This window comes from Mauremys reevesii, linkage group 11 (genome assembly GCF_016161935.1).
Source record: "Mauremys reevesii isolate NIE-2019 linkage group 11, ASM1616193v1, whole genome shotgun sequence".
In the NCBI taxonomy this organism is placed as follows: Eukaryota; Metazoa; Chordata; order Testudines; family Geoemydidae; genus Mauremys; species Mauremys reevesii.
Window position 1 is genome coordinate 57,495,144 of NC_052633.1, and position 16,648 is coordinate 57,511,791.

The 16,648-nt window shown below is 40.7% G+C and overlaps 1 protein-coding gene and 1 long non-coding RNA gene across 3 annotated transcripts in view; one reads left to right on the plus strand and one right to left on the minus strand.

Moving 5' to 3' along the window:
• The window catches only part of LOC120374201 (von Willebrand factor D and EGF domain-containing protein-like), a 240,959-nt gene that overhangs the window by 91,081 nt on the left and 133,230 nt on the right, over positions 1–16,648 (plus strand). Inside the window, exons 6-9 of the mRNA XM_039493496.1 lie at positions 317–406; positions 3,536–3,671; positions 8,478–8,719; positions 11,959–12,032. Coding sequence (XP_039349430.1) covers positions 317–406; positions 3,536–3,671; positions 8,478–8,719; positions 11,959–12,032 — 542 coding nt within the window. The remainder of the gene's footprint in view (positions 1–316; positions 407–3,535; positions 3,672–8,477; positions 8,720–11,958; positions 12,033–16,648) is intronic.
• Positions 1–16,648, minus strand: part of LOC120374203 — a 64,899-nt gene that overhangs the window by 20,226 nt on the left and 28,025 nt on the right. The window contains exons 2-4 of one of the 2 annotated variants that reach the window (XR_005585928.1): positions 12,050–12,118; positions 9,684–9,740; positions 8,174–8,260 (exon numbers count right to left, since the gene is read on the minus strand). This is a non-coding gene — a long non-coding RNA (uncharacterized LOC120374203). The remainder of the gene's footprint in view (positions 1–8,173; positions 8,261–9,683; positions 9,741–12,049; positions 12,119–16,648) is intronic. The other variant, XR_005585927.1, reaches the window with a different exon arrangement.

The window sequence follows — 16,648 nt, forward strand, 5'->3', positions numbered from 1 at the left end:
TACAAGTTGTTTCAGCTCCTGAATCAGCCTCCCTCTAATAGGATGATAATACTCGCCTTTATAACATGCTTGGAGATCTGAAAGTGCTACGATGTGTTAAGTGCTATTAATCGCTGAGATTGGGACCTTAAACTCCTTTTTTTATTAAATGAGTCAAAAATACCTTAACTCCTCAGGGTTTACAAATATGATCAAACAACAACTCCTAAAAAAAGTCAGTTCTAGAGGTAAAAACAGCAACCACCAAGATAACTAGTGAAGATGCATAACTGTTTCCCTTCCACTTTATTTCAGTAAAGCTATTTATTTATTACAGATCTTTTGCACTGTCACCGCTTTTATGAGGGACTCTCCTGATCAGCAGTCATTTCCTGAAGAGAGCGATGGATTCTATGCAGGGATTAAGGTAATGCAGATGTCCTTGATGTACTGCTCTTATCCAGCATGTCACTGAAGAATATCTGAATATTAACCAACATACTCTGGAACACAATACACAAGAAAATAGGACTTGATGATCATAATTAATGTAGCTTCTACATGCCCAGTGAGAAAATGTCTTAATAAATTACATGCCATTCTGTAAGCCTTTCTAAAGCATTCACGGTAGTGTCTAGGTGCTGACACTGTCAGAACATAAAAAGTATGCAAAAGTGCTTCATGCACTTTCTAGCACATGTCCAGATGCATTCCAGTGACTATGTACAAGGTTAGGAGTGCCAGATCTATGTGCAGTGGATCTAATCTACCTGGATTTCAGAAAAGCATTTGATATTGTTCTAGTTAAATTGGAGTAGATGGTGATTAATATGAGAATTAAAAAGGTGGGTAAGGAACTGGTTAAAGGGGAGACTATAATGGGACATGCTGAAAGGTGAACTATCAGGCTGCAGGGAGGTTACTAGTGGAGTTCCTCAGGGATTGGTCTTGAGACCAATCTTCATTAACATTTTCTTTAATGACCCTGGCACAAAAAAGTGGCAATGCACTAATAAAATTTGCAGATGACACTAAATTGAGAAGTATTGCCAATACAAAGAAGGATTGTAACACAATACAGGAAGATTTGGCTGACCTTGAATACTGGAGTGATGGAAATGGGACAACATTTAATAGTGTGAAGTGCAGGGTCATGCACTTTGGGACTAAACAACAAGAATTTTTGCAATAAACTGGAGACTTATCAGTTGGAAGAGACAGAAGAGAAAGACTTGCGGGTATTGGTTGATCACAGGATGACTATGAGCCACCAGTGTGACGTGGTCACTGGTGAGACCTTATCTGGAATACTGCATGCAGTCCTGGTCTTCCATGTTTAAGAAAGATGAATTCAAACTGGAACAGGTGCAGAGACGGGCTACTAGGATGATCGGAAGAATGGAGAAACTACTTTATGAGAGGAGACTTAAGGAGGTTGGCTTGTTTAGCCTCACAAAATGAAGGTTGAGTGGAAAAATGATTGATCTCTATAAATACATAAGAAGGATAAACACCAGGGAGGGAAAGGAGTTATTTACATTAAGGGCCAACATTGGCACAAAACTAAATGAATATACACTGGCCACCAACAAGTTTAAACTTGAAATTAGATGAAGGTTTCTAACCATGAGAGAAGTAAAGTTCTGGAACAGCCTTCCAAGAGGAGTAGTGGGGGCGAAAATCTCACCTGTTTCAAGACTGAACTTGATAAGTTTATGGAGGGGATGGTATGATTAGGTAGCCTACAATGGCATATGGTCCATCTGCAATGGCTGTTAGCAAATGTCTCCAATGGCTGGTGATGGGACACTAGATGGAGAGGGCTCTGATTTACTACAGAGAATTCTTTCCCAAGTATCTGGCTAGTGGGGCTTGCCAACATTCTCATGATCTAACAGATCACCAAATTTGGGGCTGGGAAGGAGTTTTCCCCTAGATCAGATTGACAGATACCCTGCATTTTTCTTTGTTTTTGCCTTCTTCTGCAGCATGGGGCATGACTCCCTTGCTGGTTTGAAATAGAGTAAATGATGGATTCTCTGTAACTTGAAGTCTTTAAGTCAAGATTTGATTACTTGAGTAACTCAGCCAGAGGTTATGGGTGTGGATGGGTGAGTGTCTGCGGCCTGTAATGTGCAGGAGCTCAGACTAGATGATTATGGTGGGCTCTTCTGGCCTTAAAGTCTATGAATTTAAGTCAGAATGTCACTGCATTCAGACCATAAGGATGAGGAGAGAAAAATGAAGTTCTAACAAACACCTGTATAAGATCAAGGGAAGAGACTGAAAAAATCATGCTTATGGGTAGACAGCCTTATTTAGATCATTTAATTTTGTAAGGTGATTAGATACCACTTTAATGGCTGCAGTATAGAAAATGGATTTGGTAGTTGTTTCCAACCAAAATATTGTTTTCAAATCAATTTTGAATGATCTTTGGTCCAGTGGCCAAAGTGGTCTTGTAGTACTGTGGTCTTGTAGTACTGCTTTAGTATTCACATTATTTTCTAGGATTTACCAATACTAATTACAGAGAACACTGCAAGTACGCTGGTAATGGTTTTTAGTTATTAAAGACAAAGTAGGAGCATTTTTATGAGCAACCACTGTGTAAAGATCCCAGATCTGCCCCTAGATAAATGTGCACAGTTCCCCCTGAAGTCAATAGGAGCTGATCTAATGTAACCAAAAGCAGAATTCGACCCACAGGTTATCACAAAACACACATGGATCCTTAGTAGTGAAAAGCATTGTCCTGTATAAATGAAATACATAATTATGCAGAGCCAGATTGTCTCTTGGGCTACACACCCATGCAGGGGCATTAAAGGGAGATAGCCTCAGCTCACACATATGCACTACCCAGACTTTAGGTTCAGATGGGCAGGGTAAGAGTGCTGTGTACTAGCCACCAGAGCAGATGGGCAAGGAGGGAATGGGGAGTGGCTGGAGTCTTGGCTTTGCTCTGGAATGCACAAGACCGTAGAGCTATGCTGGCATAGAAGGGGAAATAATCTGCTTCATGTATGAGCCACTAGCAGATTCTTTTCCCCTGGTGCAAGAACAGGGAACAAGGAGGGAACTGCACTGAACTGCCCTGCTCCTGGGGCAGTGCACCAGTGTGCCACCTCATATGCAGGGCTTGTGGAACTGTCACACTCTAGCCCATGATCAGTGAAAATATACCTCTCAGTCCACTGTAACGAGTTCTTTTTTTAAAGTGATACTGAAAAAAAATATTCCGTGCTATCCTATTGTTTTCAGGACTTTTTATTTTTTTAAAATTCTTTTCAGACCAGGAAAGAAGAAACTGTTACAGACTACTGATGACAACTGCAAATAGTTTCCTAATTCCTGAATATACTGTAAAAGCTTAAAAAGCAATTTTACCTTTTGAAATTAGAGACAATGATTACTTTATCAGAAATTATGATCATGAATGTGTCAGTTTTTTTGGTTAAAAAGAAAAAATCATTTTTTATGTTTCAGAAATAATCAATTTTGTCTTATTTTTCTATCATAATTATCTAAGATTGATCATCTATTTTATTTCCAGTTTACACCGGAGTCATTACAAATTTCAGAGAATGACAAAGAACATGTTTTGACCATTCTAAGTACTGTACCTATTATCTGTCAAGGTCAAGGTGACATCTGTAAAATTACTTTACAGCTGAAAACTGAAGATTCTGGTAAGAGTTTTGTACATTATAGTTAATTCATTGCGACTATGTACTTTTTGCAAGTTATATGGTACAATGAATTTAAAGGGAAATTACAACATTTAGATAATGCTGAAAGGTTGAAAAAACTAAATAGCATGTTCGCTTGTAAAACAAAGTAGATGAGAAAATCACTCATGGTTTGTTGCCGGTACATTAAGCGATTTCAATAATAGCATCATAGTTCATTGTGATTTATTAGAGAAATAATGATAAATAAAAGGATTTTTTAAAAAACATTTAGGTTTATAAAATAGCATTACAAGGTTCTGCATCCTGAATGGTTCTGAACCAGAGTGACACTTAGTACAATCTCATCACTTATTGATGGTCACTCAGAACATCATCAGATAATTCAAAAGCTGGATCAATAAAAAATAAATAAATAAATGAACAGATTTTGCATCTTTTTCTGGATAAATTGTGATTTTATTGACATTAGAAACTTATGGTTAGGTCCAGTCAGTATCCCAAAGAGCCAATGCTATAAAGCCTCAGTTCTACACACTTGAGGAGTCCAAGTGACTTCAGTGGGACTATTCATCTATGTAACGTTACACACATTTTTAAATCTTTGCACCACCAGGATCTCAAAGACTTTTGGACGGAGAAGAAAATCATGAAACATTTCAGATATTGTTTTGTATCCCATATAACCTAATTTTCCCAGTATCGGTACATACCCCAAGAAGGGTGTGGAAGTTAGGAATTTAGTAGTTTTTCCCTTTTAAAAATATCAAGAATTAGTTCTACATTACATTCCTTTTCTAGAAAATGAAAATATAAAGGTTTTTTTTTTGTTGGTTTGTTTTCTGGTTTTCATTTGTTTGGGGGTTTTTGGTGGACTGGAACACGATAGAGACAAGGTGGGTAAGGTAATATCTTTTGTTGGACCAATTTCTGTTGGTGAAAGAGGCAATCTTTCAAGTTCCACAGAGCTTGTCTCTCTCATATCCTGAGACCAACATAGCAAAAATAACACTGCATTAATTTTTGTGACATTCTATTGATCACTTTCTAAGTTGTTCGCTTGGGAATGTTAGCAAAATGTTTCTTTAGATAAAATTTGTTATCTTAATCAGTAAATATTTTTTCCAAGGCCAGAGTCATGTAATTCTCTCACATCCAGAAATTGTGGATTTTCATTTTCCATTTTCATCTCCTAACAACCAAAAACTTTTTCTATCAAGGGACTAATTCTGCTGTCCTCCAGTGTGTGCTGTTCCCTTGAAGTCAATGGCTGTTGCTTTTGGAGACAGGATCACAATCAGGCCCACCAGAGCATTTGTCCACCTGTTAAATGTAGCATCTCATCTTAAAAGCTCAAGGCAAAACAACATACAAGCTCTGGATATTTTTTTAAAATAAAAGAAAGTGTGACTTTTGCTATGTGCTGGTTTTACCACTGATGAGAATTTTCTAAATAACCCTTGCTCCATGGGTGAAATCCTGGACCCACTGAAATCAATGGCAAAGTTCCCCTAGACTTAAATAAGGCCAGGATTTCACCCCATATCTTTGCCTTCCCCATTTAATCGGCCGCTGACATATTCATTATATAGAACTTCTTCTAAAACAAAACAAAAAAAATCAATAATCCTCTGCTGAGGTTCAATCTACCACCCCACTCTTTCTTCTCATCCTTTTTTAATCTCCCTGATTTTCAGAAACATTCACTTAAATGAGCTGAAATCCCTCTCCTTTTCCTCCCAATCCTCAGCACAAGCACAGACAACAAAGGGGATAAAAAGGCATTCAAAATGAGAACATAACTCAGTGATCTATGATGAACTGTACCTTGTGGTTTCAGCAGCTGTGTTGGCTTCCATACATGGAGTGGTTTGAATTTGCTCGTGACTTAGGGCAGGTCTACACTAAGGGCGGGGGTCGAACTAGGGTACGCAAGTTCAGCTACGTGAATAGCGTAGCTGAATTCGAAGTACCCTAGTTCGAACTACTCACCCGTCCAGACGCCGCGGAATCGAAGTCCGCGGCTCCAAGGTCGACTCTGCCACCGCCGTTTGCAGTGGTGGAGTACCAGAGTCGACCGCGGCGCTTCCGGAGTTCGAACTATCGCGTCCAGATTAGACGCGATAGTTCGAACTCCAAGAAGTCGAACTCACCGCGTCGACCCGGCTGGTAAGTGTAGACTAGCCCTTAGTGGTGCACTGTTCCACATATTCCTCTTGGCTGCCTGGCTGTGTCAGCCTACCAAGTGAGCATTCTTTAAGCTCACAGGGCCAGATTAGTAAAGGTATTTAGGTGCGTAAATATGCAGATAGGCACGTAGTGGAATTTTCAAAAGCACCAGAAGAGGTTAGGCACCTTTGAAAATCTGGCTAGTGGCGAATTTATGGGTAGTGAACTAACAAGACTGCAGAAGCTATTCTGCCAAAGTTAGCATCTAATACAAACTTGCTTGGCAGGGACCCGCTCCCTTTTCACTGCATGTTTTATCAGTCTCTTAATATTCTAAGGGAGACTGACCGAGAAAGTTTCCAGAAGTAGATTTATTTTCAATGTGTTAATGAACTTGACAAGTTGGTGCTGAGAGATGCAGAGATGGAGATACAACTGTACCAATTAACTAGCCTTGGAAAGAAGCTGTTGCAGAAGTGACAAGTTTCTGTCCCTTTTAATCAACTCATTTATGCAGTTTAAACTAATAACCAACTATTGCCCTTGATTGGTCTACCCTGAGGCTGTTTGTCTGTATGTCATTGGCCCACATATGTTCAACTGAGATGATAAATGTCTATAAACATCTTCTGCTTTATGTATGCATATGTACTTTGCAAGAATGTTTATTCAGTGCTTTAGTTGCATTTGTTTTTTGTTTGAAAGAAAGCTACAGCCTTTTAAATACAGTAAGATTTAAATTGGCCACAGTCCTACACATTGGAAATAAAGGCTATTTTAGTTTTTATTCATTTATGCTAAAAGAAATTAAATGACAAACTCTGTGTCGAGTTGAGTCCATTTAACACCACTGTTGTGTTAATTATGTAGGTAATAAGCATTGAGAAAGCCAATTAAAAGCATAGAAATATATCTCTCGGTTTAGAGACTATAATGAATCCGAGGACACAACAGAGCCGTTGTTGTGCTGCTTGTTTTATGTGTATCTCTGTTATTTTAACAAGATTATTTTGTTTGATTTTAAACTTCTGTTCTGGGTAGTGAGCAAACCTCGCATGGCTACAATGGCAATAACTGTCCTTTATGGAAAGCTTCTGTTTAACTGACTAAAAAAAACCTTGAAAATGATCCAGAACTTTGCTACACAATTATAAACTGGCCCTTAAGGATTTGATATGAGAAATACTTCTCTATTAAATGCCATAGTTCAATGTGTATAGAATCTATGGGTTTAATCTCAGTTACATTGTATAGGACTTTTCCATAAGGTATGAAATACTGATTATTTGGAAAGATGTTTGAATATTTTTACACCAGCTGAATATAAATTAAGAAGCAAATCCATGAATTATGAATAATCACTTTGTTTTTACCAAATTAATCCAATTCCCAACATTTCTTGTCATACTGTAGGTGTTGGCTCAGACTGTGGAAACTGTGTGAAATCCTGGCCCCATTGAAGTCAATGGCAAACCTTCTGTTGACTTCAATAGGGCCACGATTTCCCCTTGTGTGTTCAAAGAAACCACTGGGCTTTTGAATGGATCACTTTGGGCTACATGTTTCAAATTCAGAGTTGGTGGCTGTTATTACAATCCAATGGCTATTCAGTATCCTCTGTGAAAAAAGTGGTGATCTCAGAGTAAGGCTGCCACCTATCCAGGCTTTCTCAGGATTGTCCTTTTTTTTTTTTGTGGTAGCTGTCCCTGGAAACCTGTAAAGTTGCTCAGTACATATTGCCAGCAGTTCAGTTTAATGAGCTCAAGAACATCCTGGATGTCCCAGTTTTTTGTCCCTCAGAGGCAGCAACCCTGTCTCAGACCATTTCTTAGTGGATAAGTGTCCACATGAAAAAAAACACAATAGATGGCATTAACAGGACCCCAGATTTGTGACTTTAAAACTGAGACTGAAAAGGCATGAAGACAGCTACCCTCTCACGCTTAGAGTTGGTCATTTTAAGTAAGAGCCGAAGCACAGGGGCAAAGCGGCATGAGTAATCTTACAATGTCATTGCATCACCAGCTCTGTGAGCAGCCAGATTCAGTCCCCCGGTCTCCAGCACTTTTCCATGTTAGGTGCTTGTCTAGCTCCCATTCCCTTAGTATCAGAGCCGCTCTTAATCTTTGAATGTATTTATCCTCACAATCTGATTGTAAGGTAGGGAAGTGATTTTATCTCCGATTTATAGATGGAGAACTGAGGCCCTTGCCCACGGTCCCACAGAAAGTCTGTGGCAGAGCGGGAAGTTGAACTTCCCGCCTTAGGCTAGGACCCTAACCACTGCACCATCCTTTGTCTCAGGCATAAAATGATAATAATTTTGTAAGTACCTGGGCAAGTGCATCTTCCTGAAACACAATCTTATTCCTAGTCATGAGAATTATTCATCTTCATCCCATGGGCTCTTCCCCATATATCTGTGAATATAAAGGCATGCAACTGGGTCTTCATAAACACATCTATTGCAAGAAGAAATGCAGTGACCATTTGCATAGCGATATCAGATCAAGTTCGTCATAACAACAGTTTGCACACAAAACCCATGTGGTTTCGATTAATGTGTGTGTCTGAAAGTAGAACATTTATGTCTGACAGTAAAGATGGTGGGGACAACCAGGTAATATCTTTTCTCAGGCGCAATGTTCCTGTACATTTTAGATAACTTATTACTGGGCCCCCCAAACATAGCCCTTTCGACATGCCAAGTGGATCTCCGGCATATGCCCTGTGCGGAAGGCAGTTGTGCAAGAGCCTCACTCACTGTGACAGCTGTGACAGACTTTGCCCAGGATGGAGACCGCATCAGCTATATCAGAGCTGAGCCAGTCACAAGGAGCGAACTACTCTGGAGAGCATATGCACCAAAGGATGTAAAGGTTGGTTACTCAAATAACTTGGAAAACATGGCAAAGTTCAGTGGGAGTTTTACTATGAAGGGGGGAGGGGGGGGGAGGCAATAAGTCTTAGCTGTATAAACGTCCTCACTGTGAGCACATTAACTCAGCACAGTGACTTAATATGCCAAAGAAATTAATCTATGGAGTGTTTTGCTTTAACAGGTTTGTTTTGATTATCGGCCAGCACATCAGTAGGGCCAACAGCTGGATTCTACACACAATCACATTTGTGTGTGTGTTTTGCGGGGAGGGAGGGAGGGCCAGTTTGGAATTATCAGTTCTTTAGGAGGAAAAGAAAACACTCAGAGGAAGAAATTCAAAAAGAGCGCCTAACCCACACTTAGACTGTGGTTCATAGAGTGAAGCCAAGGCAAAGCTTCCCTGCAAGAACTCTTCTCTGGGTTATGATTCCCCACTGCCACACTGAACAAAAAAAAATACATAACCGGTCGGAGAGTGGCCAGATAATTTGAGAAGGGGACTGAGAGTCAGGATTTCGGTGTTCTATTTTCAGCCCTGCCAGTAATTATGAGGCCTCTAATGAGGCACTTAACCCCCCTGTATCTCTGTTTATCCATGTACAAAATGGGCATTATTAATATAATGAGAATTAATTAATGAGCCAAATCCTGCTTCCTTTACTTACATTTCCTTCAGTAGGCCTGTTCAAGTGAACACACAATTTGGCCCATTGTTTGTGCCCTGTTGATTCTCAGATGAGAGCTCTGATAGAAGTCCACAGTAATATTATGATGTGACAGACTAAAAGGACCACAGTGTCAGAACATACATATCACTCAACTAAAGTTCACAAAGAGGTGGCAAATCCAATGTAGTGTATTTTTACCAACAGAAAACATACTGATTAATGACCTCGGTCCTGATTTATGTGCATCATTTACCTCAAGACCCAAAGAATGACACTGATTCTATTCTTACTTACCATGGCTGTACAATGGTATCAACTTAATGATTTCAGTGGAGTTTTGCCTGATTTACACTGGAGGAAGTGAGATCAAAATTAGATCCAAAGTACTGTATTTGTATCTTTAAAAAGTATAATGACAAATTTCCTTTCTTCCTCAATATTGTCTTTATATTAAATATTTTAAATATTGTCTTTATGATGATAAAGGCACCTTTAATCTAGTTCAACACAAATGCAATACAGTTAGCTCAATGCAATCAAACGTATTAATTTTGATGGCATTCATGTTTCTATTAAAACATGAGAACTGAGCAAATGTAAAGTTGAATTAACTATTTTAAAAATAAATTAAATTTGATCCCAGTAAAGCAAGCTTCCAAGAACAACAACAACAAAAATCTCACTTTACTGTTGATGTTTTGCAAGCAATTAGAAGCATTAATGTTAAACACCTCCGCCAGCATAGCCAAGAAAAACTTCAGCATGATATATTAAAATCAAAATAGTCTTTGGATACTGCAGGCTTCCTAATAAATCTCCAAATTTATCTGGAAATGGAATGGCTGAAGTGTGCAGAACGATTTGAGAGAAATTCAGGTCCCCACTACCTAGGAAGCAAATATACTGCACTCTTTGCATAGATTTGGTAATTAAAAGAGCTGGAGAGAGAGAGAGAGAGAAAGAGTTGGGATGTGGTGATGGTGTTAATAGAGAAAATCCTTTTACATCATTTTTGGTAGATACAACTATATTTGACTTCAAGCCAAAACTTTTTTCACTGAGGACTTCACTTCTGCATTCCTCAAGGAGTGCACTGTAACATGTGGGTGGCCAGCATACACAAGGTGTCAGAGTGGTGTCACCACAAGGATGATGATGTATATGCAAAAGTACAAACTCTTCATTTGAGGGGCTCATCTCCATGAGAGAGGTCCGCCTTCTCCCATTAATCCATTATTTAAAATCACCTCTATTCCTAAAGGCTACATTATGCCTGATTCCACATGGCTGCACAGTGACAAAGGGAGGCACAAGGACCCTCCACCTTTTCCTCCTGCTTCACACCCCATGTCAGAACTCTGAACTGCATTTCTGGGTTCCTGATGGAGTACAGAGTTTGCACCTAAGATGCCTCCCTCTGGGAGCAGATAGACACAGCAAGCAAAGAGTAGACTGTCACGGCCAGAGTATGGGGGTAGGCTGGCTGCATGTATGGGAGCATGTGTCATCCCATAAAGGGATGTCACAAATGGCTCATCCTTCCCCCAGTGCAAATGGGGCCCTTTGCACTACAACTTACTATAGGCTGTGTGCAAATAGCACACTCTGATTCTATATTATCAAGGTGAGAATTGGATATTATATTATGCAATATATCTTCACCAAGAGGCACCTTTTGGGCAACAATGTGGCAATAGTCTTGTCTCTCTGTCCAGTGGATGGGGGATGCAAAGGACCCCTACAGGGAGCAGGTGTAGCAAGTGCCACAAGTAAGTGTGTTCCCCTCCAGCATCATTGGAGGTATTGGGTCTTCTCCTACTTTTTGCAGGCATAATATCTCCAGGGGTTCCTGACTCCACATGTAATTTCTGCTCCCAGATGGCTGAAATTCTTAGGGGTTTTTGCTGATCTAACTTAAGATAGTTTTATACTGCTGTAACTGAGAGAAGCCTCAGTACAGCCCTTTATCTTTCACTCAATTTTGATGGTTCTTGCAACCTTGAAATTAAGGGAGACTGCACTGATTCCTTGACACCAGGAACAGTTTACTCTGGATTTACACTGTAACTGATCTCAAAACCTGGTCCACAGTCTGCATTAAATGAATTAAATATTCAAACTATGAACAATAAAATTAAGGTCAAACCTATGGACCTGTAGTAGTACAGGCTACTAAAACATGCTAATTATCCATAATTAAGCCATACCTCAGGCTTTAAAAAATATTGTGATTTAATAAGTGTTCTACACTCTTGGTAATTTCTAGGCTGGGTTCTGCTTATTAATGGGAATTTCAGTAGGAAAAGCTTCTCTTTTACCAAACAGGGTAAAGAAATACAATAAACAGAGGTAGGTGAAATAACAGTACATTCAGTTCCTAGGCAGTATGTGATTAAACTCAATTGTTTAAAAATGAAGTCTATTCTGTACCCATTCTGCATCATGTTTTAGAAGTCAGATTTCAGTTTGTACTTGACCCTTAAATGCTACCCATAAAGTTTTGTGAGGGAAAACAATGAAGAGAAACTGCTACATAAATTGTATTCATTACACATTTTATATTAACCAGGTCACAGTTCAAGACCTCCCAACAGGAAACTGCTACTCTTTCACTGATCCACACATTATCACATTTGATGGAAGGTGAGTATTCTTTCTACCTTGAAATAATTTGGCTTGATTGTTGATTCAGTTCCTGAATGCAGCATATGGTGTTCCGTTAGAATACCCTAGAGTGTTATAATAGTTTGTTATTAGTGATTGATACAGTGCTTTGGAGAAAATTCGCAGTTCTTTCCCAAAAGTCTAAATTCCTGTTTAAAATGATGTGAGTTATTTATTTCGAAGCTAAAATGTTTCTTAGATTTAATAGTGTGTCAAAAACAAAGCGTTAAATTCTGCAACCCTTGATTGAGCAAAACTCCCATTGACGACTCCAGGAGTTTTACCTGATTCAAATATTTGCTTGATTAAGGACTACAGAATTTGAACCAGATCCTCTCAGATTATCTCCCAGATTTCCAGTTTCTGTTGGTAAACCTCCTACTGGTCAGGGTCATAATTTTATACCTTAAGCATCAGAAGAGGCTCAGCAAGTCTGGTGTCCCACCTGCTGGGCTCCAACGGTCCCAATTTCAAATACTACGTGCTCTGTAGGTTGCAGTACACTCTAGTCAGGACACCAACTTTGAAAATGAGCCCCAGCAGAAAAGCTGACACACCTGGTGGAACTCCTTATACCATTTTACAGGTAGGAATAGTAATTCAGAAAGACATACAAGCAGGAATTAAAAGCTATGATGCATTAACATTTATATATGCTCCCTGAATATCTGGAATTATCAACACTCTGAGCTATTAACTGAGTTTAGAAAATAATATATACAGTATATTTTCTACATTCACTGATAGTTAAGAAATAAAGTAAATTAAGTTAACTGTGTTTTTCAAACACTGCAATGTCCCCATTTCTTTCCCAGCATTATGGGCCCGATCCTCCACTAGAGTAAACTGATTTAGCTTCATCGACTTCAGTGGAGCTATGTGGTTTACTCTACCAGAAGACTTGGTCCTACAAGTTTGGACTTCTGAATACTGACTAAGTTTAAGTCATCTCAGCAGCAGTCAGGCTTCCTAACAAGTTTTTCACTATCCCACTGTTATTTTTCATAACCAGATAACTCAAAAATTGCCCCAAAGACTAAACTTTAACAACATAAAATAATTTCACTTCTGAGCTTGACATGAGAAATGTCCTCCCAATAGGCAGTTCTGAGGAAGTCATAAGCCAAGGAGAACAGAATCATAGACCGGAAGTGCCTTCTCGGCTATCTAGCACAACATTATATCGGAGAATGAGAGAGCCTATAAGACATTATTTTATTTTATTCAATTATCCACTCATTAAATTAATGTTATTAGGCCAACATTTGCTACAAGTTACACCTGTGCAATCCTATTATTGATTGCAAGTAGGGATGTTTCTGAGAAATGTTACAAATAATAGATTTGAAGTTACCATTGGCAGTTGCTAAGGAATGTCCGTATATGGCAAGCTCTCCTTCAGAATATAGAATCTTGCAACGGAAAAGGCCCAGCAGGTCATCTCATCCATCCTACCTACCACTCCAGACACTGCAGGATTTCTTCCTTTTGTATTGTCACTAATGTTTTATCCAGTCTAGTTTTAAATGAGCCAAGTAACGGGGCTTCTGCCAGCTCTCTCAGGAGATTTATTCCACAGACTAATACAACTCACTTTCAGGAACTTCTTGATATTCAGCCAAGTTTCCTATTCTTAATTTCACCATCCCATCACTCCTAGTTATATTCTCTTCTATTATTGTAAATAATTCCTCTCTTTCAAATATTATGATGTTCCCCCTTGCCCTATTAGTCATCAGTTAGCCAAGCACTCTATCTATATATTCCACAACGTTAATCTTTCAGATTCTAATATATGTGATGAACTAGTTTTAAAGCTATGCTGCATCTAAGGAATAATGGGAATGCAATCCTTGTTTGTACCTTGCTAGAGGCCTACCGCTGACAGATACATTTTGAGGCAAATTTTGATCATCCCCTTATGTTCATAAAAAGCACATGTGAGAAAAAGTTGTTTGAATGGAGATGTGCATCTTGCACGGCACTGAGATAGAGAAGGATAGATAAAGAGGATGGAGAATTTAAAAGACAGACACTCAACTATTCCCCAGGTATTGGTATCAGACCAGTAAAGCACTGAAACCCAAACAAATACATTCTTCCTATCCTTGTACATAGAACCCCAACAGCCTAAAGACAGGGTAGCAGATCCCATTGGCCCAGCACCTTCCAGGGAATGCTGGTGTGGAAGAAGAATCAGGGCTGCCCGGGGAGGAGGGGAAGTGGGGCAATTTGCCCCAGGCTCCACAGGGGCCCCCATGAGAACAGCCAACTCCCGCCCTGACCCCAGCCCGACCCCGCCTCCACCCCTCTCCCGGAGCCTCAACGCATCCAGGAGCATCCCTGAACAGCTACAGCGTGGCTCTGGCGGGGCTCCTGAGCTCCTCCCCACTCAGAGTCGCGTGGTAAGGGGGCGGGGCTGCGAGCTCCGTGCCGAGCGGAGGGAGTTCGGGCCCCGCTGGAGCTCTCAGCCCTGCCCCTTACCACGCGGCTCTGAGCGGGGAGGAGCTCAGGCCCCGCCAGAGCCACGCTGCACTGCTGTTCAGGGATGCTCCTGCATGCGGTGTGCTGAGGCTCCAGGTGAGGGGGGAGCCGGGGGTAAGGAGCCGGGGCCGGGGGGATTGGATAAGGGGCAGGGAGTCCCGGGGACAGTCAGGGGACAGGGAATGGGGGGGTTGGATTGTGGGCATTCCGGGGGTCTGTCAGGACTCAGCGGGGGGGGGGGGTGGATAGGGGTCGGGGCAGTCAGGGAACAGGGACTGGGGGGGGCCTGGGGTGGTGGTTGTGGGGGGTCTCTGGGGGATGGTGAGGGGACAAGGAGCAGGATGGGTTGGGGATTCTGAGGGGGGCAGGCAGTCGGTGGGCAGGAAGTGGGTGGGGGTTGGATAGGGGGCAGGGTGAGGCTGTATGGGAGGCACAGCCTTCCCTACTCTAAAGCTCATTCAGCAGTTTGAGACTTGCAGAAGAGCCAAAGTTAAGTCCATTAATGACTATTAGCCAGGATGGGTAAGGAATGGTGTCCCTAGCCTCTGTTTGTCAGAGAGTAGAAATGGATGGCAGGAGAGAGATCACTGGATCATTACCTGTTAGGTTCACTCCCTCTGGGGCACTTGGCATTGGCCATTGTTGGTAGACAGGACACTGGGCTGGATGGACCTTTGGTTTGACCCAGTATGGCAGTTCTTATGTTCTAAGCTAAATGAACCCAAAGTTATGGAGACAGATATGAGTCAAGGAAGCCAGCAGAGTATCAGAAACCTGGAAAAATCTCTGACTGGATAGGCTCAGGCGTTTGGTCACAAGCTGAGGTGGTTCAAAAGTTTTGGATTCTTTTTAAGCAGAATTTTTTTATTGTTTCTTTAAACAATCAAACACAGCAAGCAGCAAATATTTGGCCACACACTTCTGAAACCCCAAACCATATTCAGGTTTTGGCAGACTAATATCAGCTTTTCAATTAAAAAAAAACCACAACAAATTTTGAAGGAAAGCAGACATTGTCCGTGGGTTTTTTCTGCTTTTTAATAACCCCTAGTTTTCGATCCAAAAAAAGTTTTGACGGAAAATATTTGTCCAACCCTTTTAATGAGCTTTAGTGCCTTTTAGCACTAGCTGATGCTGAGAACCAGTGATACCTTGTAAAGAAGTTTTCTCAAAACTGTGTTTGTGCCGGATTGGCAGAAGCCCTGGAGGTTTTTCGCCTTCCTCTGCAGCATGGGGCACGGGTCATTTGCTGGAGGATTCTCTGCAGCTTGAGGTGTTCAAACCGCAATTTGAGGACTTCAATAACTCAGATATAGGTTAGGGGTTTGTTACAGGTGTGGATAGGTGAGATTCTGTGGCCTGCATTTTGCAGGAGGTCAGACTAGATGATCACAATGGTCCCTTCTGACCTTAAAGTCTATGAGATGCGGAAGGTTAATTTTCCCAGGGCTGCCCGTGGTGGGGGAGCAAGTGGGGCAATTTGCACCGGGCCTCCACGAGAATATAGTAATGCAATTTTTTTTATGGAAGGGGCCCCCCAGAATTGCTTTGCCCCAGGCTCCCTGAATCCTCTGGGCAGCCCTGAGAAGAATGGTCAGCTGCTGACTTGTCACTTTTCCACCCACTCTCCACGGGACACCATGAAGGATTCTCTGGGAGACTGAGACCTAAGACGGGAGAAATAGACAACTTTTTCCAGTAATGAGTGAGATTTTTCCCATACTTTCTTATATTTAACCCTTTCCCACCAGAAAAAGTTAGGGTAGTATAAAAGGGAGAGAAGTAGGGGAAAACCAGACCCAAAGCCCAAAGTGAACGTTTTGTTTCCAAGAATTGAAAGAAAAATACATCAAAATGAAAAAAATAATTTAAATTTTCAGTTGACAATTCGTTTTTTTATTTTGAATGTATCAGTTAGGACACTGAAATACATAATTTAAATCCACATTTTTGTATGGAAAATGTTGATTTTGGCAAAATGCATTTTCCACTGGGAAAATTTTAGTCAAAAACTTTGACCAGCTCTAGTGAACAGAGATTATTTTATGACTTTTTATTTCTTATTAAAATAAACTTCTCCTAGTGAGTAACAACCACTCAACAGCTTGTAA